Source organism: Pelodiscus sinensis, chromosome 7 (genome assembly GCF_049634645.1).
Source record: "Pelodiscus sinensis isolate JC-2024 chromosome 7, ASM4963464v1, whole genome shotgun sequence".
Lineage (NCBI taxonomy): Eukaryota > Metazoa > Chordata > Testudines > Trionychidae > Pelodiscus > Pelodiscus sinensis.
This window is the reverse complement of record NC_134717.1, coordinates 71,645,965-71,661,637: the sequence shown is the minus strand read 5'-3', so window position 1 is coordinate 71,661,637 and position 15,673 is coordinate 71,645,965. Positions and strand designations below refer to the sequence as shown.

Genomic DNA, 15,673 nt, shown 5'->3' with positions numbered 1-15,673 from the left:
AATGTTGTGGTATCCTCTCGCACTGAGGATACATCTCGGGGGGAGGGAACTCTAGTCTTAGTAAAAGGCAGGTATTAGTAATGGAGGATTCAATCATTAGAATCATAGATAACTGGGTTTATGATGACTGGGAGAGCCGTATGGTGACTTGCCTTCCTGGTGCGAAGGTTGCAGATCTCTCAAGACATCTAGATAGACCTGAGGAGGAGCTGGTGGTCGTGGTACATGTAGGTATCAATGACATAGGGAAGGGTAGGAGAGAGATTCTGGAGGCCAAATTTAGGCTACTAGGAAAGAGATTGAAATCCAGGGTGTCTATGGTAGCGTTCTCTGAAATGCTTCCTGTTCCAGGTGCAGGACCAGATAGGCAGGCAGAGCTTCAGAGTCTCAATACGTGGATGAGATGATGGTGTAGAGAGGAGGGGTGTAGATTTATTAGGAACTGCGGAAACTTTTGGGATAGGGGGAGCCTGTACAGGAAGGATGGGCTCCACCTAAACCAAAATGGAACCAGACTGCTGGCACTTAACATTAAAAAGGTTGTAGAGCAGTTTTTAAACTAAGACCTCGGGGAAAACCAACTGGTACGGAGAAGCACATGGATTGGACCGAGACATCTAATAGGGGAGGTTCTGTTAATAGAGATGCTGTATGTTCTAGTCAAGAGGAGAGGATGGAAGTATGGGTCAAATAAGATGAGACACAATCAAATGAAAAAGGGTCTAACACATCAAGAAATGGGAGACAGATAAATAGTGACAAATTATTAAAGTGCTAAATAGAAGTCTAAATAGTAAAATAGGTGAACTAGAGTGCCTAGTTTTAAAGGAGGATATTGATATAATAAGCATCACGGAAACTTGGTGGAATGAGGACAATCAATGGGACACAGTCATACCAGGGTACAAAATATATTGGAAGGATAGAACAGGTTGTGCTTGTGGGGGAGTGGCATTATACATGGAAGACAATGTAAAATCAAATGAAGTAAAAATATTAAATGAGTCAAAATGTTCTATAGAATCTCTATGGATAATAATGCCATGCTCCAATAATAAGAGTATAGCAGTAGCAATATATTATTATTATGGAAAAACAAAATCCAGTGCTAGTACAATAAAGATGTCGAAACACTCTACTCAAGAGGAATCATGTATACTAAATACATTTATGATCATGTAAATGCTTATATTGTTTGGTGCCTATAACCATTAGTTTTCCTCATACCTTGACCTTTCAGGCATGTTTGTTCTTTGAATCCATTTGAATTCATACTTCCAGAGCTCGTAATTAACACCCCCACAATGAACCAAAATGTGTTATTTATAGTTAATAATAATATAATTAGAGCTACAATTTCATTGTGGGATTTTTGAAGGTAAAGTCATGGATAGGCATTGTGAAAAAAGCAATAGCCATTAATACAATACTTGGCACTTTTAAAACACATTTTACTAGAAACTTCTAAGTACTTAATTCAAGCCTCGCAACATACTTTTGATGTTAGTATTATACTTGTTTTGTAGGCGAGAAAACTGTGAAGATAAATGTCTTGCTTAAGGTTACACAATTAGTCTTTCACAACAATGGGAGCAGAACTTCTGAGTTCTTTCTCCCCATCCAATCTGCTTGTCTCAATCTGTAGAACAAAAATATTATTTGAACTCCATTGAGTAATTTTGATGAATTTCATATTGATATGTGTTGGTTCAGGGAAATTATTTTCAATCTCTCCATATGTTGTTTCCTTCTGCACTCTCTTTACCACCTATTCTTTTTCTCTGTTTGTAGTCTGCTCTCATTTCAACTTAGTTTTTCTCTCCATTTTTTCTGATCTGTATATTCTCTCTCTTTACTTGACAGACATTGTGGAGCATTCATTATTAAGCCATTTGGGCAGCTCTAGTCCAGATGTACTGATTTTCTTGTGCAGTCCTCCCCGTGTGGCCAAGATCCATCTTCAACGAACCAGCTAGCAGCTTCCCATTGTGAAATTAGGGTCAGTTCATTCTTGCAATACCTGAACGTTGCAAACCAGTTAGATGTCAAGTGTGCCAAAGTATAACCAACCCAATTTGCAAGATTCTCTAGTTATCTGCTCTATGTTTGTGTCAATTTCTTTATTAATCAGAAGCAGTGTCCATTTTTATAAAAGTTTTATTCAGTCCATATCATTCATCCTTCAGAAAGTCTTGTGTATTTTTCTTCCACTAGTATGTTCTTCCAACTCTAACTTCCCAGGATTCTGAACGTGTTTTGAGTTATTTTTTCCTAAAAGTGTGATTTATTTTCAGTATTGTGATATTTTTGAAGCCTCTTCTTTAAGTTGAAAATTTTAAATATGAGCCAACTTTAGTGCCAATGTATTCAATTTATTTAAAACTTTTGACGTCCTGTTTCTCTTTTCCTTTATTAGCAATCGCTCTGTCCACTTCTCTTTTCATCCTATTTTCAGTCCCCATCTATAGTTTTTAATATTATTTCATGCACTGGTATCATATATTCAGTTGCAAGTATACAACCATACTCTTTATTTTGACAAGGAAGCTGTTTCTTTCTTCTTTTTTTTTTACATCTAGGAATTTTTATAAAAAAACTTAATAGAATAACAACTTGAACACTGAAAAATCATTAACTATCAAAGGAAAACTAACTCTTCTCCCTTATATGGTTATAAATTGTGGTAGCAGTTAAGCATGAAGTCATAGACTGTTTTTCAAATGATACACTATCATATAGTTTTTCTACAATTTTAAATACATAAATGTACAACATTTTGTAATAGTATGTATTGCTTTACTAACGATAGACAAAGGGACTTGCTTATATGTAGAGGGTCCAATGTTTATTTTTTTCTGAAATACTGTATTTAGTTTATGCCGGTTTCCAAGACACGTGTTTTGGGTTCTATTGGTTAAAAATATCTAAAATGTCTAAATAATTAAAAATAGTTTCCAAACCATTTTAGTACACTTTTTCTTATAGTTATTTTCAACTCTCAGAATGCTCTTTCACTTAACAGAGAAAGGTATATGATGACAAATACAATTTTTCAAATCCATCTATCTGTTGATTAATTATTTAACATCTCAACAATTAAGATGGGGCCATAATCTCTGATAAATTTCAAAATAGCTAAAATTGGTTATTTACTGTGTTTATTTTTAAAACTCTGAACTGTGAAAACTAGATTTATATGGTTTTATTGGATAATATTTACCATCAGAAACTGTATATATAAGATAGCTCAGTTTTGCATACACGTATAGATGAATATTAACACTACAAAATAATATTGAAAATGAGTTTGCATGTAGCAATTTTGAGTTAAATTGCAATGTAAATTTTTCAGTGGCTACAGTCCTAATTAATAGTAATTCATCTTAATGTAACTATATTGTCCTTCCTTAGTATAATCAGCTAACAGGTTGACTCATCTACATTTTTGTGTCTTGTGATGAAAGACATCAGTTTGCAGTTTACTTATTATTGTCTAGTTGGAAAAGCTTTCTTAGCAATAGCATGAAAGTTGAAATTCTATGCATAAACTCTGTCGTGTAAAGCCATATTCTGATACATTTACACAAATGGCATAGCATCTTTCTCAATAAATTTGCTTCTGTTTGTCAACAAAAATACAAATATCAACTATGCACCCTATCCTTAAGTTTGCCTAACACTTTCCATTATAAGACCCTGTGTTCAGTTGATTATACCTTTTCTAAACTTTAACCATTTGAGCTGAAATTTTCCATGACAGGCGTCTGGCTCAGACTGAACGTTTTTGAAAAATTTCAACCAGAACAATTCAGTGTTCTCCAGCAATGCATCTATAGAATGCATTGTTTGGTTGTTTGATGACCTTTTCTTAGAAAAATCTTTTGTGCCCCCCATTCTTTGCAAAAGGGACTTAATTTGGCACACAAAATGGCTTTTCTGTTAGGCATTTGCCGTTTGCCTTCCCATTAAAATCCACCCGAAAATTTGGCCTAATTATTAATTTTTGAAAAATTGCACTTCACACATTCTCAGTAGAAACTTAGGCTATGTGGACCTCTACTTTTGTTGGCAAAACTTCCATGGGGAGTGAAAAAACCCACAATCCCGACCACCAAAAGTTTCACTGACAAAAACATCAGCGGGGAAAGCACTATGTTGGTGGGAATGTCTCCTGCTGACATACCTACAACCACTCTTTGGGGGTAGTATAATTATGCCAGTGGGAGAACTCTCTCATGCCAGCATTGAGTGGCTACACAGGAGACCTTGCAGCAGCACAGATGCAGTGGTGCATCTGTGCATCTGTAAAGTCCATGGTATAGAGAGAGCCTTAGATTTTAGCAGCCAGATTCCACAAAGATTCTGTCCACACTGTGCATGCTCCTACCCAGGCCTGAACAAGCATTTTTACTGCAATTGCTGTTCTGGTTTGCTGTAGGCTATGCCAGATCTGGGCACCTACCGGTAAATAGAGATTGTAGAGAGACTCTCTTCTATGCTTCAACTTATCCCCTGTTGCACTCAGACAGCATAGGAGAAGAAAGATGCCTGATTCCATAGCCTTGAGAGGAAAGGATGGACTGGGTGGGTGTATATTGTGACAAGAAACCTGGGGGTGAGGTGAAAGATGGAGACTTGAGAGTAAAAAGGAAAAGAGGGACATTAGGAATAGACCAGGAATTGGAACTGGGAGTAGAGACTGTGACCTTCCGGCCAAGGAGACCTGACTAGGAATGGAGGATGATGGGGAGGCAGAAGGTGGGGATAAAAAGCTGGAGCGGGAGACTGAACTTGAAAACTGGTGGATTAGAGAGAAAGAGGTGAGGTAGGAATTGAAAAAGGGTGTAATGGAAGAGAATGGAAACACCCTGGGCAGAGAGACTGGGACAAGGGAGGAACAATAATACTGAGATTGGACAAGAAGCCCAGGGATAGAGACTGGGACTGGGAGATGAGGAATGTGGATGAGGTGGACACAATAGGCTGAAGTGAGGTTTGAAAGATCAGATGAGGAGCTAGAAGGGGGGGATTTGACTAGTTGGGCCAAAAGAGTAAGGGTCTAGAGCAGTTAGGATGGAATTGGGAGTGGCTGGGCAAAGTGACTGTGGGGCTTGGAACTAGATTAGGATAGAGAAGGGCTTGCTGGAAAAGGGGGTGGGTTTGGGATGAGAAGACAGGCTAGATCTAGACTTCAATGTTTTACCAGAAAAAAAGTATTCAAATTGCACTCTGCAAATTGCGTACCTTTTTCCAATAGTTTTGTCAGAAGAGGCTTTTCTGAAACTTGGCCCATCTACACTGGGTCAGATTTTGGAAAACCCTCCTCTTTCGCAACTCTGGGTTTAGCAGGCCAACGTTCAAACCACTGAGCTATCTCTCCCCCAATAGTACCTAGGGACTATTGTGATGATTGCCATAAAATAGTGTATATGGAATTTAATAATTCTATCTTCAGAGAAGGATTTGGATACTATTCCATAAATAATGCATGGGACCAAACATTAAACAAAGAGAAAACAAAATATTTGAATTAGCATAGTCAATTCTGTGCATCGAATGATATGGACATATAGAAAAAAATAGTAGGATATTAGATCTGGTTGTAACATTTCAATGGAACATTTTCGAAAAAAAAAAGCACTTTAAGTGGCTAAAATGTTCTGCAGACATGTATTTATTTCACTGGAGTTCTCTATGGTAAGATTTCTGAGATCCAGGGTGAACTCTGTGATGAGGGTCAGAGAAAGAGACACCCAAATAAAAAACTGGACCATTTTCATCTGCATACTGTTTTTCAATAACATTACTTTTTTTTTTTAATTTCCATTCCGGTGCTGAACAAACTCAAATTTTGTAATCTCAAAGTTGTCACAAAACAGAATTGTTTTTCTCTGGTCAGTCTAGAGATCATCCAGTTAAAGACTGCATACTAATACAAATGCACAAGAGGGCTGAATTAAGTTCAAAAAGCAATTTTTCATTGCCTAACTTTAGAGTGCTTTACTTTGCAATCTTAATAATGTTCTTTCAGCATAGGCTTTGGATGCATAAGTGACTTGTGGTAGCATGCAGGAGGTGCGCTGCCCCCCTGTGCAGCTGCTAAAATTTTAATTGCTAAATGGGGTGCCCTCACATGCCCCACTGCCTCTCAGCACCCTGCCGAGGCACAAGTCAACCCTGTTTGGTTTTATATTTTGTTAATATATCTCTGTCTATGAAAGCACTGTTTAAAGATTTTCAACACGTGTGAGAGAAAGGGAAAAATATTTTGCTAGATAAATGTTATATTGATGTTGGAAAAGTTACATTTTAGCAAAGGGAACTGCCATATAAAATAGCTTAATTTGCTGAAAACAGTTACTGCTGTTGAAGTCAATAGGGCTACGTCTACACAGCAGCGTTATTTCAGAATAAGCTATTCTGGAAGAGATTTTTCCGGAATAGCTTATTTCAAAATAGCACATCTACTCACAAAATGCAATTTGAAATAGCACTTAGCTATTTCAGAATAGTGCATCCACACTGGACGCTGAATCGTATTTAAGGCCACCCGGAACCAGTTCAGGCAGGGCATCAGGTCAGTAGCTGCTTTGTGTGGCTGCTGCTTGAGGCTATATGAGGCTCGTGCTTAAAGGGACCCCCCTGGACAGCAGTTTCTCAGGTTTCCCGGCTTGCTTGCCTATTTCTCTGAGGGACAGCAAAGCATTTTCTCTTCTTGCTCTCGTTGCCCTGATTCAAGACACCATAGCACTCTCTGCTGTAGAGCCAGAGCTGCCTCCGGGCAGTCTTCACCTGTTGCAGCACTTTCTGCAGGCTGCCTCCCAGGCTCTGCATGAACCCAACCCCCAGCCCTTGTGGCAGACCCTCCGTGGGTATGTGGGGGAGCAGCTCCAGCAGCTAGAGGCTGCCTGCCATGGCCTGGACGCCGTGCCCCTCCCCGTCTGCTGTTTGGACACCAATGCAGACCACATCGTTCTGGAGCAGTAGAGACACTAACAGTGGCTTCAGAATAAAGGACACCTTCCTCAAGCTCTGAGAGTGGCTTTCCTCTGCCCTGAGACAATGGGACATGCACATGAGGCCCTCCATTCCCCTTCAGAAGCCCATTGCCCTCTGGAAGCTCTCACACCGGACAGCTGCCGATCCTTGGGGAACCACTTCAGCATGGGGAGATCGACCATTGGGGCCCTGATCATGCAGGTATGGCATTCTCAGTCTGTTGTCCCAGGAGGGGGGTGCAAGCATGGAATGGGCTTCCCTAGGGAAAGGGGGAGAGAGAGTGGGGGTGGTGCAAGCCCCATCCCTGGGAGGGTTTGTTCTGTCCCTCCCTCACAAAGCCCTGCCAGGGGTTGCAGTCATTGGAGGGGGTTGCTGATGGGGAGTGAAACTAGGAAGGGAGAGTGGGGGAAATTCGGAGGCACCCTGGCATCCCTATGATTCTTGGTTTCTTTGTCTCCTTCTGAGGGTGGTATGAGCCATCAACAGCATCCTGCTGTGCAGAGTCATCCACCTGGCAGATGTGGACACCGTCATCAAGGGATTTGGCACCCTGGGCTTCCCCAGCTGCAGGGGGTGCTATCAACAGGACCCACATCCCTATCCGTGCCTCAGACCACTGGGCATGAAGCTACAATCCACAGGGGATACTTTTCGGTGGTCCTGCAGGCCGTGACTGACCACTGGAGCCAGTTCACGGACATATATGTTGGGTGGTCAGGGAAAGTACACAATGCATATGTCTTCAGGAACTCGAGCGTGTTCCGCAATCTACAAGCTAGAACTTTTTTTCCTGATTGCAGCATCAGGGTTGGGGGCGTGGATATGCCAGTTGAGCTGGTGGGGGATGCATCCCCTGCAGCCCTGGCTCATGAAGCCATATACCAGTCACCTCAACCCTTCATGACAAGCATTTAATGTCAGGCTGAGCAGAGCCCACATGGTGGTCAATGGTGCCTTCAGCTGCTTGAAGGCGAATTTTAGATGTCTCCTTACCTGCCTAGACCTTGGGGAGCACATCATCTCACATGTGGTGGCTGCATGCTGTGTTCTGCACAACGTGCAAAAGGAAGGGGGAGGTCTTCCTGCCAGAGTGCGGGGTGGAGGCTGATTGTTTAGGCTGCCATCCAGCAGGCCCATTCGGGGGCTGTGCGCATCTAGGAGGCCCTGAGGGAGAGCTTCTCCCCGGGAGACCAGTGACACTTTCCCTTGGGCCGCCCCACTGGGGGTTTCTGTTTCACCCCTCTCTGCCATCCCTCCACTTACCTCTCCCTTCCCCCTTACCTCCTTTACTGATGAAAAAATAAAGACACTTTTTTTTTGGCAAAACTAAACACTGTGTTGTTCATAACTGTGGGGTCAAAGAAAGAGGGATGAGACTGGGGAAAAAACCTGGGAGAGGAGAGGAGAGAGGGTGGAAGAACAGGGGTGTTGAAAACCTGGAGGAGGGAAGAGGGAGCTGGAAGGAAGAGGGGCTCAGGGCTCAGGCTGGGAGTGGCGCCAAGCTGTGTGGATCCCACAGCCGTGGGTGCGGGGGCCTTGGCATCCACAGGAGGGTGGAAAGGGGATGGAGGTAGGAGGGGGAGAGGAAGTGGGGGCAGGAGGAGGAGTGACAGCAGGAGATGGAGCAGAGGCTGGAGTGGGAGAAGGCAGCATGCTTTGCACAAGCAAGTGCACATCATTGCACAGGGAGCAGTCCTGCACAAGCAGCTCCCACCAGCTCTCCTGCCATAGCTGCATGTCTTCCTGGTCCCAGCCCTACATGGTGTGGTGCAGGGCTCGCAGTGCTGCCAGGTACTGCCTCTGGCACTCATCCATGGGACTGGTGTGTCTGCAGAAGGCTCAGGTCTGGGAGGCTGTCCCCAGGTTGTGTTGACCGCCCTCTACTTGCAACTGGTCCAGCTGTGGAGAACAGAGAGATATGATCCATCATCCCAGGGGACACAGTGCCTGAAGCCCGGTCCCCGTCTGCAAGCCAAGTTCTCGGCTGTGTCGTAGACGATGTGCTTGGAGCTAGGCCATATGTGCTCTGGCCAGTGGGCCCAGATGTCCCTGGGAGTGGGAGTGAGATGAGACTATGGGCATGCCTGTGTGTGGTACTGCTGAATGCATGTGTGTGTGCATGTCCAGAGCCTCCGTTTTGAGGTAGCTTGTAGAGGAAGGGTATGCCACCCTGAGTCAGGAGCATGGCAGGCCTCTCTAGGCACCCTGTGGCCAGTAGCCCAAGGGTCCTCTGTGGCAGCCACTTGGGGCCACATACCTAGGAGTGGCACAGCACATGCTCCCACATATACATATTGCTGCATGATTCGCAGCCAGCAAGGGCCAAATATGGAGCATCCAGCTTGCCCCCTCCAGGCCATCCCCTCCATTCCCTGTATGAAGGGAAAGTGATGGCACTCACATGATGTATGTTCCCCGGCCTCAGACGACTTTCCAAAACAACTCGGACATTTTGAACCATCTTGAAAGATTGTTTTTGAGAATGGGCCTTTTCATTGCTCTTATGGCAGATTTTAAGCAGTTATCAGTATACTAGGTTTAAAGTTATATTTTTCAAATGTGACTTGGATTTTAAGTTACAGTTAGGTGTACAAAGCAAGGGAAGCCTGTAGAAATCAATTCAGTGTTTTTTTAGGTGATGAAAACATGAAGTTGGTAAATGCATCCAGAAATGAAAGGATCTTATCAAAACTTCCCTGAAAAGCAAATAACAGAAGTCTTCTGTATATGTATAAATTGTGCAGACACCTACACATTAATTTTACTGACCTTATATCTTAAGTCTCAAAACTTCTGAACAGAAATGTACTAAAATTTTAATGAAAATTCTTCTTTGGGCTAAGAACAAAAAACAAGATTCTTCTTCAAGTGCATGTCCATTCCAATAAGTGTGTGTGCACCACGTGCACAATCATTGGTTGTTTTTTCCTCTAGCAGTACCTATTGAGTCAGCTATCATTCCCCTTCCTCAGAAAGGACCAATGCACCTAGGCAGCCTGACGGTAAGGAAGGCCTGGTCTACAGATTTTCTCATCCTCTTTGCTGGACAAGACAGTGGGTAGCATCACCACTCTCCTCGCAATGGGCACATCAGGACCTTCTTATGAGGATGGCTCAAAACTTACACTCTAAGCAAAGGTCACGGAAGACTTGGACCCAATGGTGGACTTTCTTGCCTCAGAGGATCCTTCTACCGTGGCCTTGCTCATTTTAAAGACCATACTGAATGATACCAAGGTGCTCTGGCAGACCCAGTCTCAGAACTGTCCATGGCCAAAGAGGAGAAAAGAAGGTATTTTGTGCTGTTAAAAGGCTATGAACATCTCTTTACCCGAGGAACTAGTGGTGGATACAGCAAATCATAAGGAGTGGCAAGGTCAACCGGGTCCTGCCCCAAAGGCACAGGATGTTAAGAAGCTGAACCTTTTTGGCTGAACGGTGCTTGCCTGGGGGGCTCCAGCCTCACGTAGCCAACCAGCAAGCAGTGCTCAGCCGCTATGCCTTCAATTCCTTGAGCACATTGGCAAGTTCCAGGAATTACTCATGTCCAGTTCATTCCCAGACTTTGCAGTGCTTTTCAAGGAAGGCAGGGTGGTGTCAAGGAGCTTTCTCCAGGCCGTTCTAGCTGACTCTGTGGATTGGAATGTGGCCACCGCTTGAGATGGAGTATGTGGTTACAGGTTTTGGGCATATCTCCAGAGGTCCAGAACACTATTCAGGACCTGCCCTTTGACTGTGTGGACTTGTTTGATGAAAACACAAAAACTCCTGTTTGTACAGTCTTAAAGATTCACAATGACTTTGAAGTTTCTGGAGATTCACACTTCCTCATCCAGAGAAAGCTGTTCAAACCCTAACCCCCTTCCTGCTTCTACTACATGCCCCCAAGGCAGGACTCAGCCAGAAAATGAAGCAGAAGAGGTGTGAGTCACAAATGTCCTCAGGCCAAGCCCATTGTTTGCCAAGCAGTCCCCTGACCCAAAGCTAGATTTTTGAAGGTGTGCCTGAAGATGGAGCACAAAGCCCAAACTCAGATCCTTATCCCCACCCTGCATCAGCTATCCCATTTCTACCTCACATGGTTCCAGATTACATCAGATCACTGGGTCCTGAGCATAATAGTGGTTGTATATTGTATCCTATTCTGTTCCCTCCCACTTTCCCCAGCCCTCTTCAGGGACCCTTCTCACAAGCAACTCTTTTTGCAGGAGGTGCAATTGTTCTAGATGTGATAGAGGAAGTTCCTCAGGAGTTCAGGGGCAAGGGATTTTACTCCCAACATTTCCATATCTCCTAAGGCAGACTCCAGCCTAGTCTGGATCTGTGAGACTTCTATGCGTTTATGTAGAAAATGAGGTATATCAGGCTCTCCCTAGCCTCCATCATTCCTTCTCTGTATCCAGGGGACTGGTAAGAAGCCCTTGACATGAAAGACACATACTCCCATATTTTATCCCAGCTCACAGTTGGTTTCTTCATTTTGTGGTCAGCGACCAGCACTACCAGATAACAATGCTCTCATTTGAGCTCTCAGCAGCCCGTTGGGTGTTCACAAATTGCATTTTAGTCATGGCAGCCTTCCTCTGCAAATGTCAGATACACGTGTTACTGTACCTGGATGACTGACTCATCATGGTCAAGTTGCGGAGCATATAGCCCTGGCCCACACCACCGTTCTCATGTTGGACCTCATTCTAAATGTTCTCAAACCCACACTGTTCTAGGGATGTTAAAATGTAATTACTTTCCTAAACGATTAGTCGACAGATTTTCTGTCGACTAGTTGATTAGACTGTAAGAGTAGGCAAGCCCAGCGCTCAGTCTGGCTAGCGCCAGTTCACAGCATGACCTTCCCAGCTGCCGCTCTGCATTGCACAACCTAAGGGAAGCCACACGCAAAGGTGCTGAGTCGGTCCCTGCTTCATGCATTTCTTTTCATTCATCACCACATACATACAGACACTAGGCTGAATGAAAATAAATGCATGGAGCAGGGACTGACTCAGCACCTTCGTGCGCGGCTTCCATAGGCTGTGCAGTGCAGAGCAGCAGCTGGTGTGTGTTTGTGTGCACGTGCGCATGTTATCCTGAATAAAAAGGAACACATGGAGGAGGGTTCAACTCAGCGCCTTCACACACTGGCTTCTCTAGGCTGTACAATGCAGCTGGGGAGATGTGACTAATTGATAGTGCTAGTTGAAGAGCTCCTGCTTATCGGTTAGTTGACTAGTTGATTAGATGCTAACATCTCTACATTGGTTCCTACTCAGAGACTAGCATTCACAGGGGCTGTTTTGGTCTTCATGCAAGTTAGGGCATCCCTGCCTGAGCTGCACTTCCAAACCCTTAGAGACATTATTGAGAATCTGAGCCAGTTTCCCAAATCAACAGCCAAAACCTGAAGAAAGCTGCTGGGACACTGAGTGGCTTGCACATATGTGGTCCAGCATGCCAGACTACGTCTCTAACCTCTCCAGAGATGGTTGGCTCAGGTACAAGCCCTGCCAGGACCCTTTGTATAGGATAGTTACCCTTTCCCCTCATACTCTTGAGTCTCTTTGCTGGTGGCTACAGCCACAAGGGGTGCCCTTTGCCAAGCCACAGTCTGTGATGTCACTGGTCACAGAAGCCTCAGCACTGGGATAAGGAGCACACATGGGCAATATCAGAATTCAAGGCATTAGGTCCTAGGTGGAGGTATTGTTACAAATCAGTGTATGGAAATTGAAAATGATTCATCTGGCATGCCAAACATTCCAGACCTATCTTTGAGGTAGATGATTGTCTGTGCTCACAGATATCACCATGGTAAGGTTTTCCCCTGTGCCAGGAAGCCCTTCAGCTCTTGGATTTTGGAGTGACCAACTTGATACACCTATAGGCATCATATCTTCTGGGAGCACAATCAGCGAAAGACTAGTAGCCCTTTCCTTTTGCCCAGACTTCAACATGCAGGACCATGGCAGGCTCCAGCACCTGAATCTGAAGTTCCTTCACCTCACAAAGTGGAAACTTCATGGTTGAACATGTTGGAATTCCAGTGGTCAGACTCAGTGAGGGAAGTATTTTTGGGAAGTAGAAAACCCTCCACTTGAGCCACATATCTTGTGAAGTAGAAATGGTTTTCCAATTGGTCTCTGCAGAAGGTACCCCACCGCAGCAAGCTCCCCTCATTTTGCACTACTTACTGGCCTGAAGCAACAAGGGTTGGCAACATCATCTATAAAAGTATACCTGGTCACCATCTCATCCTTCCCCCCGGGGGCAATAGCCGACCTGATCAGTATTGCTAGTGGGGAGACCTTCTAACGATCAATCTTTGGAAATCCTGTGTCGGGACAATTTCTCAAGGGTTTGGACAGGCTTTACCTCCAGGTGTGGCAGCCCATTACCCAGTGGGACCTTAAATTGGTCCTGTCCAGGCTCATGGGTCATGTTCTAGTCTTCTGCACTGAGCACAGAAAGTAATTTCATGTTACCACAGCTCTATAATGCAATCACTGAGAGGATGAGGGGGCTTCATTATGGATCACATCTTCCATTAGAATGTGCTACAACCTAGCCAAAGTTCCACCCCCGCCATTGATGGCACACTCCAAAGGATTTGTCTGCAGCATTCCTCACACACATCCCTGTTCAAGATGTGTGCAGGGCAGCAACATGGTCTTCTATCCACACCTTCACATCCCACTACAATATCACCCACCAGGGAAGGATGATTTAGGATTCGGCAGGGCAGTCCTACAATCACAAACCAGGTGAACTCTGACCCCTCCTCCAAGGAAATTGCTTGGGAGTCATTTATGGGAATGGACATGAGCAAGCACTCGAAAAAGAAAAATAGTTACATACCTCTCATAACTGTTATTCTTTGAGATGTGTTGCTCGTGTCCATTCTATAGTTCAGCCGCCTCCCCTCTGTTGGAGTCTTCCATCAAGAAGGAACTGAGCAGACAGTGGGTCAGCAGGACCTATATATATAATCACCATGAAGGCACAACTCCATGGTGCTCCACAGCCAACCCAGTGGATACTGCTAGGGGAAAAACCTTCTGACAGCCATGCACACATCTGTTAGAATGGATGTGAGAAACCACAGTACAAGAGAAACCATTTTATTGCATCCTAACTCTTGGGGGTTTTTTTTTTCCCCTTCCCAGAAAGTTATCCATACCTGAAAACAAGTTCTTAAAAAAAGTTTTCCCAGTCATAACTGTGGTATGAGTGTACGGTAAACCTGTTTACATCTGTCATTAACTTCAGAGAATTAATTGTATCTGTGTACTATGTGCCTATAATAGAATTTGTAAAGTGAAGACAGCTGAGATTTTGTGGTTTACTTATATGGCTATGAGTCAGAAGATCTGTGCTGTGTTCTTAACTTTGACTCAATGTGGAATCTCAGGATATTTTTATGACAGCTTGTCAGGGATGTTCTATTCATTGCTGGGTGGCATCTCCTGGCAATTTTGGGGATTAGTTCCACCCAGTTACTGCTCTCTTTCTGCTTATAGTGACATGGTACAGCTACTTTGTGACTTGGTCCTCCAGTCAGATCACACCATGATTTCCCCATTCAGAGGGGTTTGTCCAAGTTTCTCTGCTCAAGGAGCATCAGACTGTCCTCACACCCACTGCGTTACCCCCCAGTGACTCAGTCAGTCTTGCATTTACTGCCTCTAGCAATACTGCCTTGCAGTGGTTGGAGGGGAACCCATCCCAATCTTCTACATTGTGTTCCAGTCCAGGTACCTTAAAAGGTCAGTTAAGATCTGGAACTTCACACCCATACACCTCTTTCCTGGACTATTTCCTACCATGCTATAAGCTTCTCTATCAGACATTCTAGTCAGACTCTTCTCTTTAAGGGCTACTAAGTAAATCCTTCCTTATGGGTTCCCGTCTCCTCTTCCTACTGTCTTATCTGAGGCTTGCATTGATGTCAACCTCTTGGCTTTAGATAAGCTCCCCACCTGAGCCTTCACAGGTGAGTTTCCTCAGCCTACATCTCCCACATTTGCAGCTTAATTGGTTGATTGACCTTCCCTGACCTAATTCGGTTCTTTCAGGACTATTGTGGGAAGTACCACCCATCACACTACTAATAGGAAGCCTGCCAAACAGTTAGCGGTACCGTCAGCCAATAAAGGTGCTGACGGAGCAGTCAAAGAAGACAAGGCCATTGTGAAGTTTCTTTTTATCCATCTTCACTGTAGAGGATATGAGAGAAATCTCCACACCCAAGCCATTCTTTTTAGGTAGCAGATCTTAGGACCAGTCCCAGGCTCAAGAATCAACAGAGAAAGTTTAGGAACAAAACTGATAAATTAAGCAGTCGTAAGTTAGCAGGACCACATAATAGTCACTCAAGCATTCTGAAAGAATTAAATATAAAAATAGCAGAACTAATAACTGTAGTATGTAAACGATCATTTAAACCATCTTCTATACCGATGACTGGAGGGTAGCTAATATAACACCACATTTTTTAAAGAAACTCCAGAATTGATCTTGCATTTACAGGTGATAAATCTGAAGTAATTTCAGTTCCAGGCAAATTCTTTAACTATAGTAAAGAACAGATTTAACAGACACATAGATAAATGTAATGTATTACGGAAGAATCATGCCTTACCAGTCTATTAGAATTCTTTGAAGGTGTCAATAAGCATGT

General features: G+C 43.8%; 1 protein-coding gene across 3 annotated transcripts in view; it reads left to right on the top strand.

The window, feature by feature from the left end:
* Positions 1–15,673, top strand: part of BOLL (boule RNA binding protein) — a 122,206-nt gene that overhangs the window by 95,617 nt on the left and 10,916 nt on the right. Inside the window, exon 12 of one of the 3 annotated variants that reach the window (XR_012905401.1) lies at positions 1,864–1,999. The exons of 1 other annotated variant lie outside the window; for it this stretch is intronic. Coding sequence is in view for 1 of the 2 variants with exons in the window: in XM_075934263.1 (XP_075790378.1) it covers positions 1,864–1,887 (24 nt within the window). In the remaining variant the exon portion in view is untranslated. Of the gene's footprint in view, positions 1–1,863; positions 2,930–15,673 lie in introns of those variants that run through there. One more of the 3 variants, XM_075934263.1, reaches the window with a different exon arrangement.